The 15,653-nt window shown below is 30.5% G+C and overlaps 1 protein-coding gene across 1 annotated transcript in view; it reads right to left on the reverse strand.

The window, feature by feature from the left end:
- Positions 1-15,152: 15,152 nt before the first annotated feature.
- Positions 15,153-15,653, reverse strand: part of LOC145296169 (exostosin-like 3) — a 150,691-nt gene continuing 150,190 nt past the window's right edge. Inside the window, exon 8 of the mRNA XM_080142377.1 lies at positions 15,153-15,181. Within this exon, the coding sequence (XP_079998503.1) occupies positions 15,153-15,181 (29 nt within the window). The remainder of the gene's footprint in view (positions 15,182-15,653) is intronic.

A 15,653-nucleotide genomic window follows, 5' to 3' on the forward strand; every position in this document is an offset into this window, starting at 1 on the left:
AAAAACAAAAACATCTGCAACGTTAACAGTTCGGCCACCAAGAAAAGTCCATTCCAGTTGTTTAGGAAAAAAAAACAAAAAAAAAAAAAAAACGACTACGGTAGGTCGGCGCGAACGTGAAAATATAATGTGAATTGTCCAGCACGCTAACCACTACGCCACAGAGCACTGCAGCTTAGTTTAGTGATTTTAAATAACTTCACATGAAAGAACTACGAAGCCAAACCGGTGTTCTCTTCTCAACTGTTCCTTGTGAACGATCCCCAAACGGTGTTAAGTGGTGGCAGGGGGAGGAGGAATTTATTAGAGAGAAAATATTTTACCACTTCCATTGATCTTAACCGATTTTGGCCGTGACTTCTCAGCAGAAAAAGTATAGAAATCTAAGATTATCGAGGAATTTGAGAAATAATAAGCCTATAACACACCTCAGATATTGTTCTGCCGTTTGTGCATATTATATTTGCATGAAATATCTTGATTTTTAATCCTATTAATGTCAAAATCAGACGGGGAAAAATGAGTTCATTTTATTTATATAGAAAGAAGATAGATAGAAGATAGAAGAAGAAGATAGAAGAAGATAGAATAGAAGAAGATAGAATAGAATAGAAGAAGATAGATAGAAGAAGAGAAGAGAAGAGAAGATGTATCAGAAATTAACGTTCTTTGGTCACGGTAAGTCCCTTGCAAAAACAGTGGCTGAATTTGCTATCCATTGCAATGGAGCCTTTAGTTAAGATTCGTCTGTGGGAATGTTAGTTCAGGTTTCCTTTTAGAAGGTTCCATGTTGTACATAGTTGAACACGGTGTAAATGTTGTCGCTCAATATGGTATATTTTAGGACCTCGTGGTCCCTGAAAGAAATAGGAATAATTTCCCATAATCAAATATATCAAGCCGAACTCTGGAGAATATCCTCATTGGGTAAAATAAGTTCAGCAATTATGTTGTCTCTGTATTTAGAGAAATGTCCTTCGTCCACCCACTGCATGGTGTCCAGTGAAGGTAAAATCCTGGTACTCTATAACGGAGCACTGCTGTTTGAGTCTTTACTGTTCCGTGTTCATTGTTCAGACTGAAAAATAACGCACATGTATACAAAATTGGCGCCAAACTGGGCCATTCAAATTGAATCAATCAAAGACCGTCTAGCAAATCATGATAGGCGGGCAAACAAAATGGCATTGGTGATGGAATTTCTCACAGTTCAAAATCGGACTGCTCTTTCATTAATCGGATTTTTCGATTATCGATTAACGATTTTCGATACTTATCAGAGGCATTCTGATACCAAACCCATCTTTCAAAAACACTTCTAGACGCATAAAGTATATTTGTGTTAAATTTCATAAAAATTAATCCAACCGCTTTGAAGTCATTACGGAACGAATTCACACAGACAGGGAAAGTGCCTTTTATATATCGGTAGAAGACGAACACACACACACACATTAATTTATTATATATTAATTTATATTATCATATTATTAATTTATGTACTTTATCGGAGGATATATATAGATATAGATATTATTATTTTTTTTGCGATACGTTTTGAATGAATTCAATTATTTATGAAAGTGCATTTTTACCTAAATGCGGGTTGGGAATAATTTTCCCTTTAACCAATTTGGTACCTCCACATGGGGAGCGGCATATATATATATATATATATATATATATATATATATATATATATATATATATATATATATAGCTGTACCCGGCCACGCATTGCTGTGACTCAGTTAAAATGGAACACATTCCTCATAAAAAATTGCATTTTGTATTGTTTATCTATTTTATTATTTTTGCAATTTTTTTTTATCAATAAAAGTTGTTTTTTTCCCCAAGAAAAGTGAAATTTTTATCATAAATTGTTAGGTGAAAGTTTTTTTTTTTTCAGAAAAACATGCACTTTTTTCAAAGAAAGTTGGCAGTAGACATTTCTTTTTGAAAACAGAATTTTTATTATAAAAATAAAAGATGAATCTTTTATATGAACACTGTAAATAGTTAGGTGAAAGTAGAGGAAAGTTAGATTTTTTTTTCAAGAGAATGTACAAATTTTTTTTGTCAATAGATTTTAAGAAAATAAACGGACAAAAAATAATCCCATTATTATTTTTTTCTGCAAAAAAATAAATAAAATGCTGGTTTAGTGTTTCAACATTTGAACAACGCTCGGCTGAATCCGGTGATTGCCGGTCGAACCCTAAACTAATTGGAATCCGGTGCGGGGGGGGGCGGTAAATTCCGCATGAGTACGATTCTTTTTAATTTTGTCGTTTGTTCAATTTTTTGTGTGGGCTTTTAGCGCTAGCAAACTAACAAATTTAACCAAAATGCAAAAAAATCCAATAATTAAATAATTTTAATAAGTGCCCAGCTCCTAATACAAATCCTAGTAAATCAATCTCCCTTATTGGAAACACTGAAAGGAAGGACGAAACCAAATTATTGCCAGTATTAAAAATGATGATCAGAACCTTAATAAATCAACTTACTATCTTTTGAAGCTTATAACTACTTGACAATATAACCCTAATTTTTTTCAATTAAAGGAGCAAAGACCAAATTAAAAAAACAGGTTTAATAGCAAATTATGCAATATTTGTTTCTTTAAAGCGGTTTTCTTTTAAAAAAATATAAAGAAAATCAACATATTTTGACTTGCTTATAAATATATGTATATATATAAAAGCCAAAAAATCACGTACCTAAAAAATATTATTAAATGGGTAGTTCCATTCTTCATTGTTAAGAATTTATCCATATTTATATTTAAAATTCCATGTATTTTTTAAATATAAGGATTTTTTAAAGCGAGGGTCCTAGGAAATCGCATTTTTGTAACATGTTTTGCGCGAAGCGTTAAATAGCTGCTGCTAAAATGAAATTTATGAAGTAAGGTTTCGTCCAAGGGCATAAATAATGTCTTTTTTTTATTGCGTGTGTTAACCAAGATTAGTATTTTTCATCCTCCGTAGTTAAAAAAGAAACGCACATTCACTTATAAGTTTTTCCCCTAGAACAAAAAATCCGCTTCATCGATTTTTAAAAAATTCTTTTAATGAAATAAATGAGCTTTTGATTGATATATTTTAATACTTCTTCATCGACTAATTTTTTGTTAATATCTAAAAATAGAAAACATTCAATGAGATAGAAAAAATTGCCGTCAGCGTCTGGTATTTACTTGACGATGTAAGCATAACATGAGCTTTCATTTAAAAAAAATCAACGTGTTTAAAAAAAAAAGGTTTTATACTTTGGACTTTACAGGTAAATTTCCAAAAAACTATTCTTTTTTTGTTTTAAATTGGAATATTTTCTTTATTGATCTTTTATCTTCAATTTGTTATATATAAAACTTTGACACATAAATTAATTATTAAAATTTTAATAAACATTTCAAAATAGGGGTGTGAATTTGAAAAAAGAACGTTGTCTAAAATATTATATTCGGTTTATTAGAAAGAGCATAAAATTTCACATTGACCCTGAAAATATCGTAAAAATTGAACTAATAGAAAAATTTTGATAGATTTTTAAAGTTTAAAAATTGAAAATATTTAACTCGTAAAATTCTATTGATTTTTTTACGTAAAAAAATGGCTGCATGAAGCTACACCGGCATTTTGTAAACATTTTGTAAACACTGTTTTATTTTTAAATAAAAAATAATATTTCTATCATTTTTTAAACAACTTTAATAGTTTATTTTGAAAGTATATTCCATATAGAAAATAAACAACTCACTTTAAAAAGAGAAATTACGAATTTTTAAATATTTTATTCGCAGTTTTCTGTTAGGGGTGTCAAAAATTCTTCCAAATTTCTGATACATCTAGAGGTTCTATTCTTTTTTTCTTTCTTTTTTTTTCAATATTTTAAGCAGATTTGTCACTCAGCTAGCAGATTTGGTGCTTCTACACTTTATTGCCGAAATTGGAGATGCCATTTTTTTCACGCAATTGCCATCCAAATCTAGGGGAGACATTATTATATGGCCGAACGATTGCTTCCGGAAAGGAAAAGAATAAATTTACCAAAATTTACGTTTATTACTTCCGGAAACGATAAATTAAACTAAATAAATTTACCAAAATTAACATTTATTACTCCCTTAAACTAAAATTATCATTTATTACTTCCAGAAACTTGGTAAACCGATATTACTGGAGAAAATGAATCTTGACAATTCAAAAAAAATATTTAAAATTATTTATTTGTTCGAAAAAGAAAAAACACACACACACACACACACACACACACACACACACACACACACACACACACACACACACACACACACACACACACACACACACACACACACACACACACACACGACCCCCCCAAAAAAACTAATAAATGTTTTCGTTTTGGTTTGGTTTTCAAATAGCGCTCGCCTAGGTTAAACTATTATGAATATGTCATTTCAATTTTCTGTTTTTTTAAAAAAAAAAATTGTTCCATGAAAAACTTTCCCGTTCTCATCAATTAAATCGAAACATTTCCAATTACGGATATATGTTCTCTTTCACTTTCTTTATTTACTTTTAAAGCAACATTGGACTTTTATAAAATAGTTTTTTAGTTTAGTTTTTTTTTTCGAACAAGTAAATAATTTTAAACATTTTTTTGAATTATCAAGATTAATTTTCTCCAGTAATATCGGTTTATCAAGTTTCTGGAAGTAACAAATGATAATTTTAGTTTAATTTAATGTTTCCGGAAGTAATAAATGTTAATTTTGGTAAATTTATTCTTTCCCTTTCCGGAAGCAATCGTTCGGTCATATAATGATGTCTCGCTTAGATTTGGATAGCAAGTACGTGAAAAAATGGCGTCTCCAATTTTTATGGGTCGCTATTTTTGCCATAAATTGTTAGGTGAAAGTTTTTTTTTCAGGAAAACTTGCACTTTAAAAAAAAAGTTTCTTTTTGAAAACAGAATTTGGTACTCCTTGGGCGTTGAGTCCCATGGCGACTTTGCTCCCTTTCTGACGCAAGCGCACGTAACGCTTTTTTTTATTTACTGACGTTGTCGTAGTAACTAAACGATTATTTGTCAGATTATTTATTTTGAAAAAAAGTTTTACTATTTATGAATATTAAAAGAAAAATTACTAAACATTTATTAATAATGCCTCATTTTTACAGACATTTGTTTTTACATTTCTTTTTAAATGACAACTTTTATCGACTTTTTTTTTATAGCATTTGCGGATGGGTATGCTGACATTTGTTTTTTTAATTTCTTTTTAAATGACTTTTTATCGACTTTTATTTTATAGCATTTGCAGATGGGTAAAAAACGAAAAAAATAACTAAGACAATTTCTCGGTATCTTGACTTTGATAACATTTATTTGTTAAAAATATTTTTGTTGCATGGTTTAGTTATTTTTTTTTCGTTTTTTTACCCATCCGCAAATGCTGTTAAAAAAAAAAAAGTCGATAAAAAGTCATTTAAAAAGAAATTAAAACAAATGTCAGCATACCCATCCGCAAATGCTATTAAAAAAAAGTCGATAAAAGTCGTCATTTAAGAAATTTAAAAACAAATGTCTGTAAAAGTGAGGCATTATTAATAAATGTTTAGTAATTTTTCTTTTAATATTCATAAAGAGTAAACATTTTTTTAAAAATAATGTAACAGATAATCGGTTAGTTACTACGACAACGTTAGTAAAAAAAAAGTGTTATGTTCACTTGCGTCAGGAAGGGAGCGACGCGTTTTTTATGCTGGTCGCCATGGAACTCAACGCCCAAGGAGTACCCCGAATTTTTATTATAAAAAAGGTGAAAGTAGAGAAGAGTTAGATTTTTTTTCAAGTCTGTACAAATTATTTTTTTGGTAAAAGATGTTAAGAAAATAAACTGAAAAAATACTCCCATCATTAATTAATTCTGCAAAAAAATAAATAAAATGTTGGTTTAGTGTTTAAACATTTGGACAACGCTCGGCTGAATTCGGTCACCACGATGGCCGGTCGAATCCTAAACTAATTGGAATCCGGTGTGTGGGGGTGGGGGAGTAAATTCTGTATGAGTACCTGTCTTTTTAATTTTATCTTTTGTTCAATTTTTGTGTGGGCTTTTAACGATTGCAAACTAACAAATTTAACCAAAATGCAAAAAAGTCAACAATTAAATAATTTTGCTCAGCTTCTAATACAGATAAATAGGTAAATAAATCACTCTTATTAAAACACCCAAGGGAAGGACGGAACCAAATTATTGTCAGTGTGTTAGGGAGAGGTTCTATTTTTTTTTACAATATTTTAAGCAGATTTGACACTCAGTTAGCAGATTTTTATGAGTTGCTCGTTAACCTATGATAAAACTTGCGATGTACGCGTTGGATTGTTGTAAAAATGGAATGGAAATTTAAATTTCGCTCCGTTTTAATCTTTTTTTTTTAATTGTGCTTCTTCCAAACAAATATAATCAAGAGAATAACATTCAACAATTGTACTTTATATATATATAAAACAAGAAATATATAAAAAAAGAGAGAAATAATTCCATTTTTAAACGAAAAAAGTCAATTTGGTATATAAAAGTTCCAATTGTCCCAAAATAAAAAAATGGCCCATCCGTACAAAGATAACAACCTATTTATTATAGAAAAATTAAGTATAATGTTATAATTAAAAAGAGATATATAGAAACACGCATGGGTACAGTAAACATATTATACCAAAATGTGGAAGCCATCCGTCCAGTAGTTATTTAGACTATTAATTACGAAAGAACCAAGAGTTTTATATATATATATATATATATATATATATATATATATATATATATATATATATATATATATATATTTACCAAAGAACCAAGAGTTACATTTATATATATATTTATATATTATATATATATATAGTTACATTTATATATATATATATATATATATATATATATTTATATTATATATATATAGTTACATTTATATATATATATTTATATATATTTATATTATATTATAGTTACATTTATATATATATATATTTATATTATATATATATAGTTACATTTATATATATATATTTATATATATATTTATATTATATTATAGTTACATTTATATATATATACATACATACATATATATATATATATATATATATATATATATATATATATATATATATATATATATATATAAAAGATTAAATTTAGATTCATCAGTAAAATGAACCTTTTCCAATTTTTTCTTCCCAAAACAAATATTTTTCGGCGAATAACAATCTGGCCTTTTTATTCTTAATAGAAATTAAAGGCTTTGAGCTTGGACTTCTTGAAAATAATCCAACTTCGTTTAATCTTCGTGAGATCGTTTGTCGGGAAATCTTGTGTCCAGTTTCGGATGTAAAATCCCGGGATATCGAAGCCGCAGTTTTAAAGCGATCAGAACGAGATGATCGAGTGATTTTTCTATCCTCCCTTTTAGTTGTTATTCGGGGTCGGCCCGATTTTTTCTTTTCAGTCAATCGTTAACCTTTTTTTTATTTTCAATAATCCGAAAAACAACGCTTTTAGACCTTTTCAATATTTTAGTAATCTCCCCAATGGACTTTTTTTCATCATAATGGTCACAAATAAGCTGTTTTTCTTGTACAGATAGCCTTTTTCGAATATTCGGAGTCGACATTTTGTTGTTGTTAATAAAATTGTTAACGTTTGTATTAATTTTCTGCGTTCCTAAACTTTTGGACGCCTGTAGTTTAATTAAATTTATTTACATGTAAAAAATTAATATGTATAAAAAAAAAATGTTTTATTTAGCTACCATTATTAAACATTGGAAAATTCACCCAAAATTTGTTTTTCCTTTTTTGTAGATAAAGTTAGAAGCCATTCAAAAAATACAAGTGGGAAGAAAAAAAATGGGAGAAGGTTCATTTTACTGATGAATCTAAATTTAATCTTTTCGGATCAGACAAAAGACCACATGTCAGAAGAAAAAATGGAGAAAGACTGTCCCCTAAGTGCGTTAAAAGCAGAGTAAAATTTGGAGGCGGCAGTATAATGGTATGGGGCATGATATCTTCAAAAGGAACTGGCCTCCTTGTGAGAATTCATGGAAAAGTTAATGCCCGAATGTACAGAGAATTGATTAAAGAACATGTGGTACCTAATCTTTCTAATTCTGATATCTTTATGCAAGAAAACGCACCGTGCCATAAAGCAAAAATAGTTTTAGAAGAGCTAAATAGATCCAATATTTGCGTTATGGATTGGCCAGCTCAGAGCCCAGACCTGAATCCAATTGAAAATGTTTGGAAAATTATTGGTGATAAGATCACAGACCCCCCCCCCAATCTTGATGATTTATGGGAATGTATAAAAACATCCTGGAATAATATTTCACCTATAACATGTGAACGATTGGTTCTGTCTTGCAGCAAAAGATGCCATAGTGTGATTGAAAACAAGGGGCTTTTCACTAAATACTGAAAGGATTCTTTATTTTTTCATAATGAATGTCCCTTGTTCCTTAACTTTTGGACGCCTGTAATTTAATTAAATTTATTTATATGTAAAAAAAAACTAATCTTCTCTTCTCTTCTCTTTTTCTATCTTCTTATTCTATCTTCTTCTTCTTCTATATATATATATATATATACACTTGTGCCCGATATTATTCATACCCCTCGGATCTTTGAGATTTCTATAAGATTATTGCTCAAACCAGAAGGTAGACAATATTAAAGGGATTTCAAACAATAAATCAAGCATAAGCATTTAATTTAAACTCAACAAATAAATAAATTATGCAAGTTTGAAACATTATACAAAGAAAAACAATAATGGCACTAGTTCAAAATTATTCATACCTCTCTTACTAATAGTCAATAGCATGCCCTTTATTCTTAATAACTGCCTGTAACCGTTTTGGATATTTATCAACAAGGTTTTTACAAGCATCAACACTGATTTTTGACCATTCTTCAATGCAGTAGTTCTCCAAATCCCTCAAATTTCTAGGTTTCCGCTTTTTAACCTCAGTTTTCAATATGTGCCAGAGGTTTTCGATAGGGTTCAGGTCGGGACTCTGGCTAGGCCATTCCAAAACATTAATTTGATTATCCTCAAACCATTTCTTGACTATTTTGGCAGTATGTTTTGGATCATTATCCTGTTGAAGGACCCAGTTTGGTCCTAAATGGAGCTTCTCCGCATCCTGTCTAATGTTTTTTCTGGAGTATCTCCAAATATTGCTCCTTCTTCATGGTTCCATCTATCTTGACCAAACTACCTGGACCACTAGCCGAAAAGGAGCCCCAAAACATTAGGCTACCACCACCATGTTTCACCGTGGGTATGGTGTTCTTTGGGTTGTAAGCTTCTCCTTTCTTCCTCCAAACGTAAGAAGCATCCATATGGCCAAACAATTCAATTTTTGTTTCGTGAGTCCACAAAATACTTGAGAAAACGGACTCTGGAGAATTCACATGGTTCCTAGTAAACTTTAGACGTGCTGCAAGGTGTTTTCCGGTGTGCAATGGAGTCCTTCTTGGTCTTCTTCCTTTCAGACCATTTTCATGCAGAGTCCTTTGCAATGTTTGCCTTGATATTTTTATGCCAGAAGACTCCAGATTTTCTAAAATGTCCTTAGTAGTGGTGGTTGGATTTGCATTAACACTTCTTACAATATTCCTGGTGGCTCTAGCAGACAGTTTCCTTTTCCTTCCTCTACCAATCAAGTTGTTTGTTGTGTGGTGGCTCTGGAATTTTTTGATGATGCTCTGTACTGTTGCTGTAGGGACCTCAAATTTCTTGGAAATTGACTTTTAACCTAAACCATCCTTATGTGAATTCGCAATTTTAGTCCTAAGATCATTACTAAGCTCTTTTTTCTTCCCCATTCTAATAATTTTTATTCTTTTATTGGTTTTCAGTTGATATCATTTTAATTTCTGATAAAATGCAAAAAAACGAAATGAAATTAATCAAAGGTTGTATAAAAGCATTCAAAATAAGAATCAAACAGGAAACAAACAGTCAGAAACTCGATTAATACTGAAAAAATAAGGGGGTATGATTAATTTTGAACATTGCAGATTTTATAAATAGCTGTATATTTCTTTTATTACAAGTATCCCGAGATTTTAAGATGACGAAAATGATCAGAAGAGGTTTATTAAGAATATGTATCAATATGGACGTAAACAATAAATTCTAACAAAGTTACACCTAATAAACTCAATTTTCAAGGGGGGGGGTATGAATAATATCGGGCACAACTGTATATATATATATATATATATATATATATATATATATATATATATATTATTTATATATATATATATATATATTTATATAGTCATCCACATACAGTACTGTTTCGCTGTTTCACAGCTCATCAGTGCGGCTAATGAGTTCATTTTATTTATATAATAATAATAAATAATAATATATATATATATATATATATATATTTATATATATATATATATATATATATATATATATATATTATTATTTATTATTATTATTATATAAATAAAATGAACTCATTTTTTCCCGTCTGATTTTGACATTAATAGGATTAAAAATCAAGATATTTCATGCAAATATAATATGCACAAACGGCAGAACAATATCTGAGGTGTGTTATAGGCTTATTATTTCTCAAATTCCTCGATAATCTTAGATTTCTATACTTTTTCTGCTGAGAAGTCACGGCCAAAATCGGTTAAGATCAATGGAAGTGGTAAAATATTTTCTCTCTAATAAATTCCTCCTCCCCCTGCCACCACTTAACACCGTTTGGGGATCGTTCACAAGGAACAGTTGAGAAGAGAACACCGGTTTGGCTTTGTATTTCTTTCATATGAAGTTATTTAAAATCACTAAACTAAGCTGCAGTGCTCTGTGGCGTAGTGGTTAGCGTGCTGGACAATTCACATTGTATTTTCACGTTCGCGCCGACCTACCGTAGTCGTTTTTTTTTTTTTTTCCTAAACAACTGGAATGGACTTTTCTTGGTGGCCAAACTGTTAACGTTGCAGATGTTTTTTTTTTTTTTCACACTTTATTTTCCTACTCTTACTCATGACTCCGGGTTTGATCCTTCCTACTTACCTACCATAACATTTTTAACCCCCCCATCCCGGAAACAAACACTCGGGCAACGCCGGGTACCCCCGCTAGTGTGTAATAAAATAAAAAATTTAAAAAACACTTTTTTCTTTAACTACCATTATTAAACATAGGAAAATTCACCAAAAAAATTTTTTGATATATATATATATATATATAATTATCCAGTGACACGTGTTTCTTCCAGTAAAGTCTATTGAGTACATAAATTAATAATAAAAAAAATCAACGCTTTTCAATTAATTTTTGCGGGTCGAAGATGGCATTGTGTGAACGTTTTGTCTTTCTTAAAAACGACTGTTTCCATTTTGCCATTTCTCTCTATCGTGAAAGGAAAATGTTCAGTAAAATGCTAAACACGAGAGAGAGAGAGAGAAAGAGAGAGAGAGAGAGAGAGAGAGAGAGAGAGAGAGAGAGAGAGAGAGAGAGTATAAATGTTTGACATTGATTACCTATCCACTTCACACTTGCCATTTTAAGGTCCTTCTACTTTGAGGTCACTTGAATGCAAGTTATACAAACATAAAACCAAGGCAATAAATTCCATATCCGGTGGCAAGGATTATTTTTCATGATTGCCGGACAAGAAATTAAAAAAATGTCGAAATTGCTAAGTACATTGAAATACTTCTTATAAGGAGTTAACACGTTTAGGTTCAATTAGTTTTTTTTTTTTGCAATTTACTAATGTTACATATTCACTCGGCGTTGCCCGTCTTAAGATAGATTGCTGGTCAGAAGGTTTTTTAGGTAAAAGAACTTTAAATATAGTCGTTTTTTTTTAAATAATTATTTCACAGGTCATGAATTAATAGGTTGGTGCAAAAACAATATCATTTTCTCACATATGTTAATTTTATATATGATATCTGAATTAATTCATTGATATATACATAGCTTTGCTATATATTACTTTGAAGCGCGTTTTTCGCTCTATCAAATCGTATTATTCCTAACCGTTCTCAATCTCTTTATTAATTTTCTTTCGACAGCATGGACAAAATTCAAATCCGCATGATTTTCTTGTCCCAGTTCAAACTAGGTCGAAAAGACAGCTCGTGATATCAATGATGCGTTTAGCCAAGGAACCACTAACGAACGTGTGGCAGAACGGTGGTTCAAGAAATTTCGCAATGGTGACGAGAGCCTCGAAGATGAAGACGGTCGCGGCCGGGCGACTGCGGTTGATAACGAACATTTGAAAGTCTTGATTGAAGTCGATCCTCACAAAACCACACGAGAAGTTGCTGTTGAACTCGAGGTCGACCACTCAATAGTCGTTCGCCATTTAAAGCAAATAGGGAAGTTAAAACAGTTGGATAAATGGATGCCATACGAATTGAACGATAATCAAAAAAGTCGTTGTTTTAAGATATTCATTAATCTTTTTGTAGTATTATCGAATGTTGCATGTTGTTGCATTATTTTTTGCTAGAGCTTTCTACTGCGACGTTAGTCGTCTTCATGCGGTTCTTTGTTTGCTGGGGTTAAAACGTGCGGCTATTTATATATATATATATATATATATATATATATGGGTAGGCATACAAAAATGAAAATAATTGAAATATTGAGGAATATATGCGTCACCAGTTAGCAAGTGCTAAAAACGTAAACAGAATTTAATTAAATAAAAACGAAATTTTTATAGCAAAAAATTTTTATAGCTAAAATTTTATAAGAATAGAAAATTTATTTTCAATTAGTAGAAGTTCATTTTTTTCAAATTCGTGTTTGTTAAACAAAGTTGGGTAAGTTGTCACAAATCCATACGTTTATAGTGTGTGAATAATATACAGATGTAAGTAACATATGTATGCAAGCATTTGCCAGTATGGCAATGTGCATGTGTGTTGGTTGATATTGGTCTGGTTAGTACATGAGTACATTTTACATTGTTCAGGTTAGTAGATGTGCGTCATCTTATGAAGGCATGTCTGTGAGTCATTGAAGATTTCTTTTCGCTTTCCATCTGTTAAGAGGCACGGCGTGTTTAGCATAGGTTCTTGGGTCGTGTTCAGGTGCGGCCGGCTGGAAAAATGTCTCCCTAGCTGTTGACTGTTAATTTTTTCGTTTTATGTGAGGGTTTCAGGTTTGCATAGGCTTGCAATTTGACGCAGAATTGTTACTTTTGGGGTTTAAAATAATTTTTAATTGTGAAAATATTTTGAAGCAAAACATTCCTGTGAAAATTAACTGGCCTTTGAAAGTAACGAAGAGAGCGAATCCAAACGATACAGAGGAGAAAAAAGTAAGCTAATCGAACCATTTGCTTTTGAGCGTTCGTTTGAATGGCTTCGCCATTAAGTCAGTAATGTCTTTAGTTACTTTGAAAAATTTAACCCTCATCGAAACTTATTTAAATGTTCTTACGCACACATATTGGCTTATATATATATATATATATATATATATATATATATATATATATATATATATATATATATATATTACTCAGAAAATTTCTGGTCTAAACATTAGAAATTTTACGTAAATGATATTCAGAGATAGGGCAAGCTTTTTAATCGGTTTGTGTCGAAAATTTGAGCTACCAATATATAAATGTATGTATGTATGTTTGCATATCTGCCTAAAACTTTCGACAGAAGCGACGAATTTTCACAAGATCAGTATCGTTTTGAAGCTCGACTCTTCAGGAGACAAATATCGAAAAATTGGCTAAAAACATTAATATCTTCACCTTCAACTGGACATTTTTCTACAAGGGTGGTCGCTTTTTTCGCCGATATTTTCGAAAGTCATCCCCTCTTTTCGATTGTCTAGCCTTAATTAAAACGTACGTCACTTCCGGTTTGGCGGTGGTCGTAACAGACAAGTCGTCACGTTTTTTCCCGTTCTTTTCCTCCTTTGCAGTACGGGTTTGAACCTGCCTTCCTACTACCATTTTTTTTTTTGCTCAACATACACCTCTATGCTAGGGCACCCATGCTAGTATATATATATATATATATATATATATATATATATATATATATATATATATATATACATATATATATATATATATATATATATATATGTATATATATATATATATATATATAAAGCAATTTTGTCTGTGTGTGTGTGAGTTGTTCCTTATAGATTCCGAAACAGCTGAACAGATTTTCTTTAAAATTCACAGAACTTTAGTGTACAAGTCTCGGAAGCCATTTTTCCATGTCGTCACTTAGCAACAATGATAGAACAACGGGCCGTGAATATTCTACTGTGGGTAAGTTGATAGCGTTTTTTTTTGTTTTTTTTTTGCATGACATGGTCTATAGGTTCAAAAACCGCACATTAATGTCTTAATTTTTTTTCATTAACTGCAAAGAATTTTATAAGACTTTTTTTCTTTTTTTTTTTTTTGCATGAATGTAGGTTCAAACCCTGCACGTAAATTTCTTAATGTTTTTTTTTCTGGAAAGAAGTTTATCTAAAATAATTTTATAAAAGAAACAGTAGGTTCTCTAGAGTGCAATGTAGAATAACATATTTTGGACTAAGTTATTGCATGGAGGTATGTGAAGCTTCCTCCTGGAGTGTGAAATATCCGACGATCATCATTCAATTCAGGCATCGTCAGGTTTCCCTACTAGTATATATATATATATATATATATATATATATATATATATATATATATAGAGAGAGAGAGAGAGAGAGAGAGAAAGATATATATATATAGAGAGAAAGAGATAGCGATATATATATTAGAGAGAGAGAGAGAGAGAGAGAGAGAGAGAGAGAGAGAGAGAGAGAGAGAGAGAGAGAGAATATTTATTGATAACTATTTACTAAAAGTTAAATTTATTAAAAATAGTCACTAAAAAGGCCATATCAATCTTATATAATGTTGTAAAATTGATTATTATATTTCTGCTTGTCCATTTTATAATCTGCTATATATTGAGTATATACAAGGGGCATGTAACCATATATTTGTGCAAATTCGTTTAAACATGCACTACGCGTTTCCCCATGATGAGGTTTCAAAGATAACCCGTCCTTCAAGTGGTATTTATTGGGAAACGATGGTTGACGGATAACCTGAAATGAAGAGTAAAAAATTAATAAGATTTCAATAGATGATGATGATGATGATAATGATGATGAAAAAATTGTTTTGATGTTACAAGAAATTAGAGAAATAATTTGATTTTATGAGAAAATAAAGTATTGACTTGATGTTACAAGGCAATACAAGAATTGGTTTGATATAAGGAAAAAATGAAATGAATTCGTTTGATATTACGAGAAAATAAAGGAAGTTATTCGATGGAGGAAATAAAAGATTTATTTGAAGTTACGAGAAAATAAGGAAAATTGTTCGGTATTAAGAGAAACTAACGGAATTTGTTTGATGTTACGAGAAAACGAAGGAAATTGTTCGATGCTACGAGAAAATAAAATAATTTGCTTTATGTGACAAGAAAATAAAGAAAATTTTCGATAATACGAGAAAATAAAGGAAATTGTTCGACTTTACGAGAAATAAAGAAATTGGTTTCATGTTACGAGA

Source organism: Euprymna scolopes, chromosome 16 (genome assembly GCF_053919585.1).
Source record: "Euprymna scolopes isolate OS-2025 chromosome 16, ASM5391958v1, whole genome shotgun sequence".
Classification (NCBI taxonomy): Eukaryota; Metazoa; Mollusca; class Cephalopoda; order Sepiida; family Sepiolidae; genus Euprymna; species Euprymna scolopes.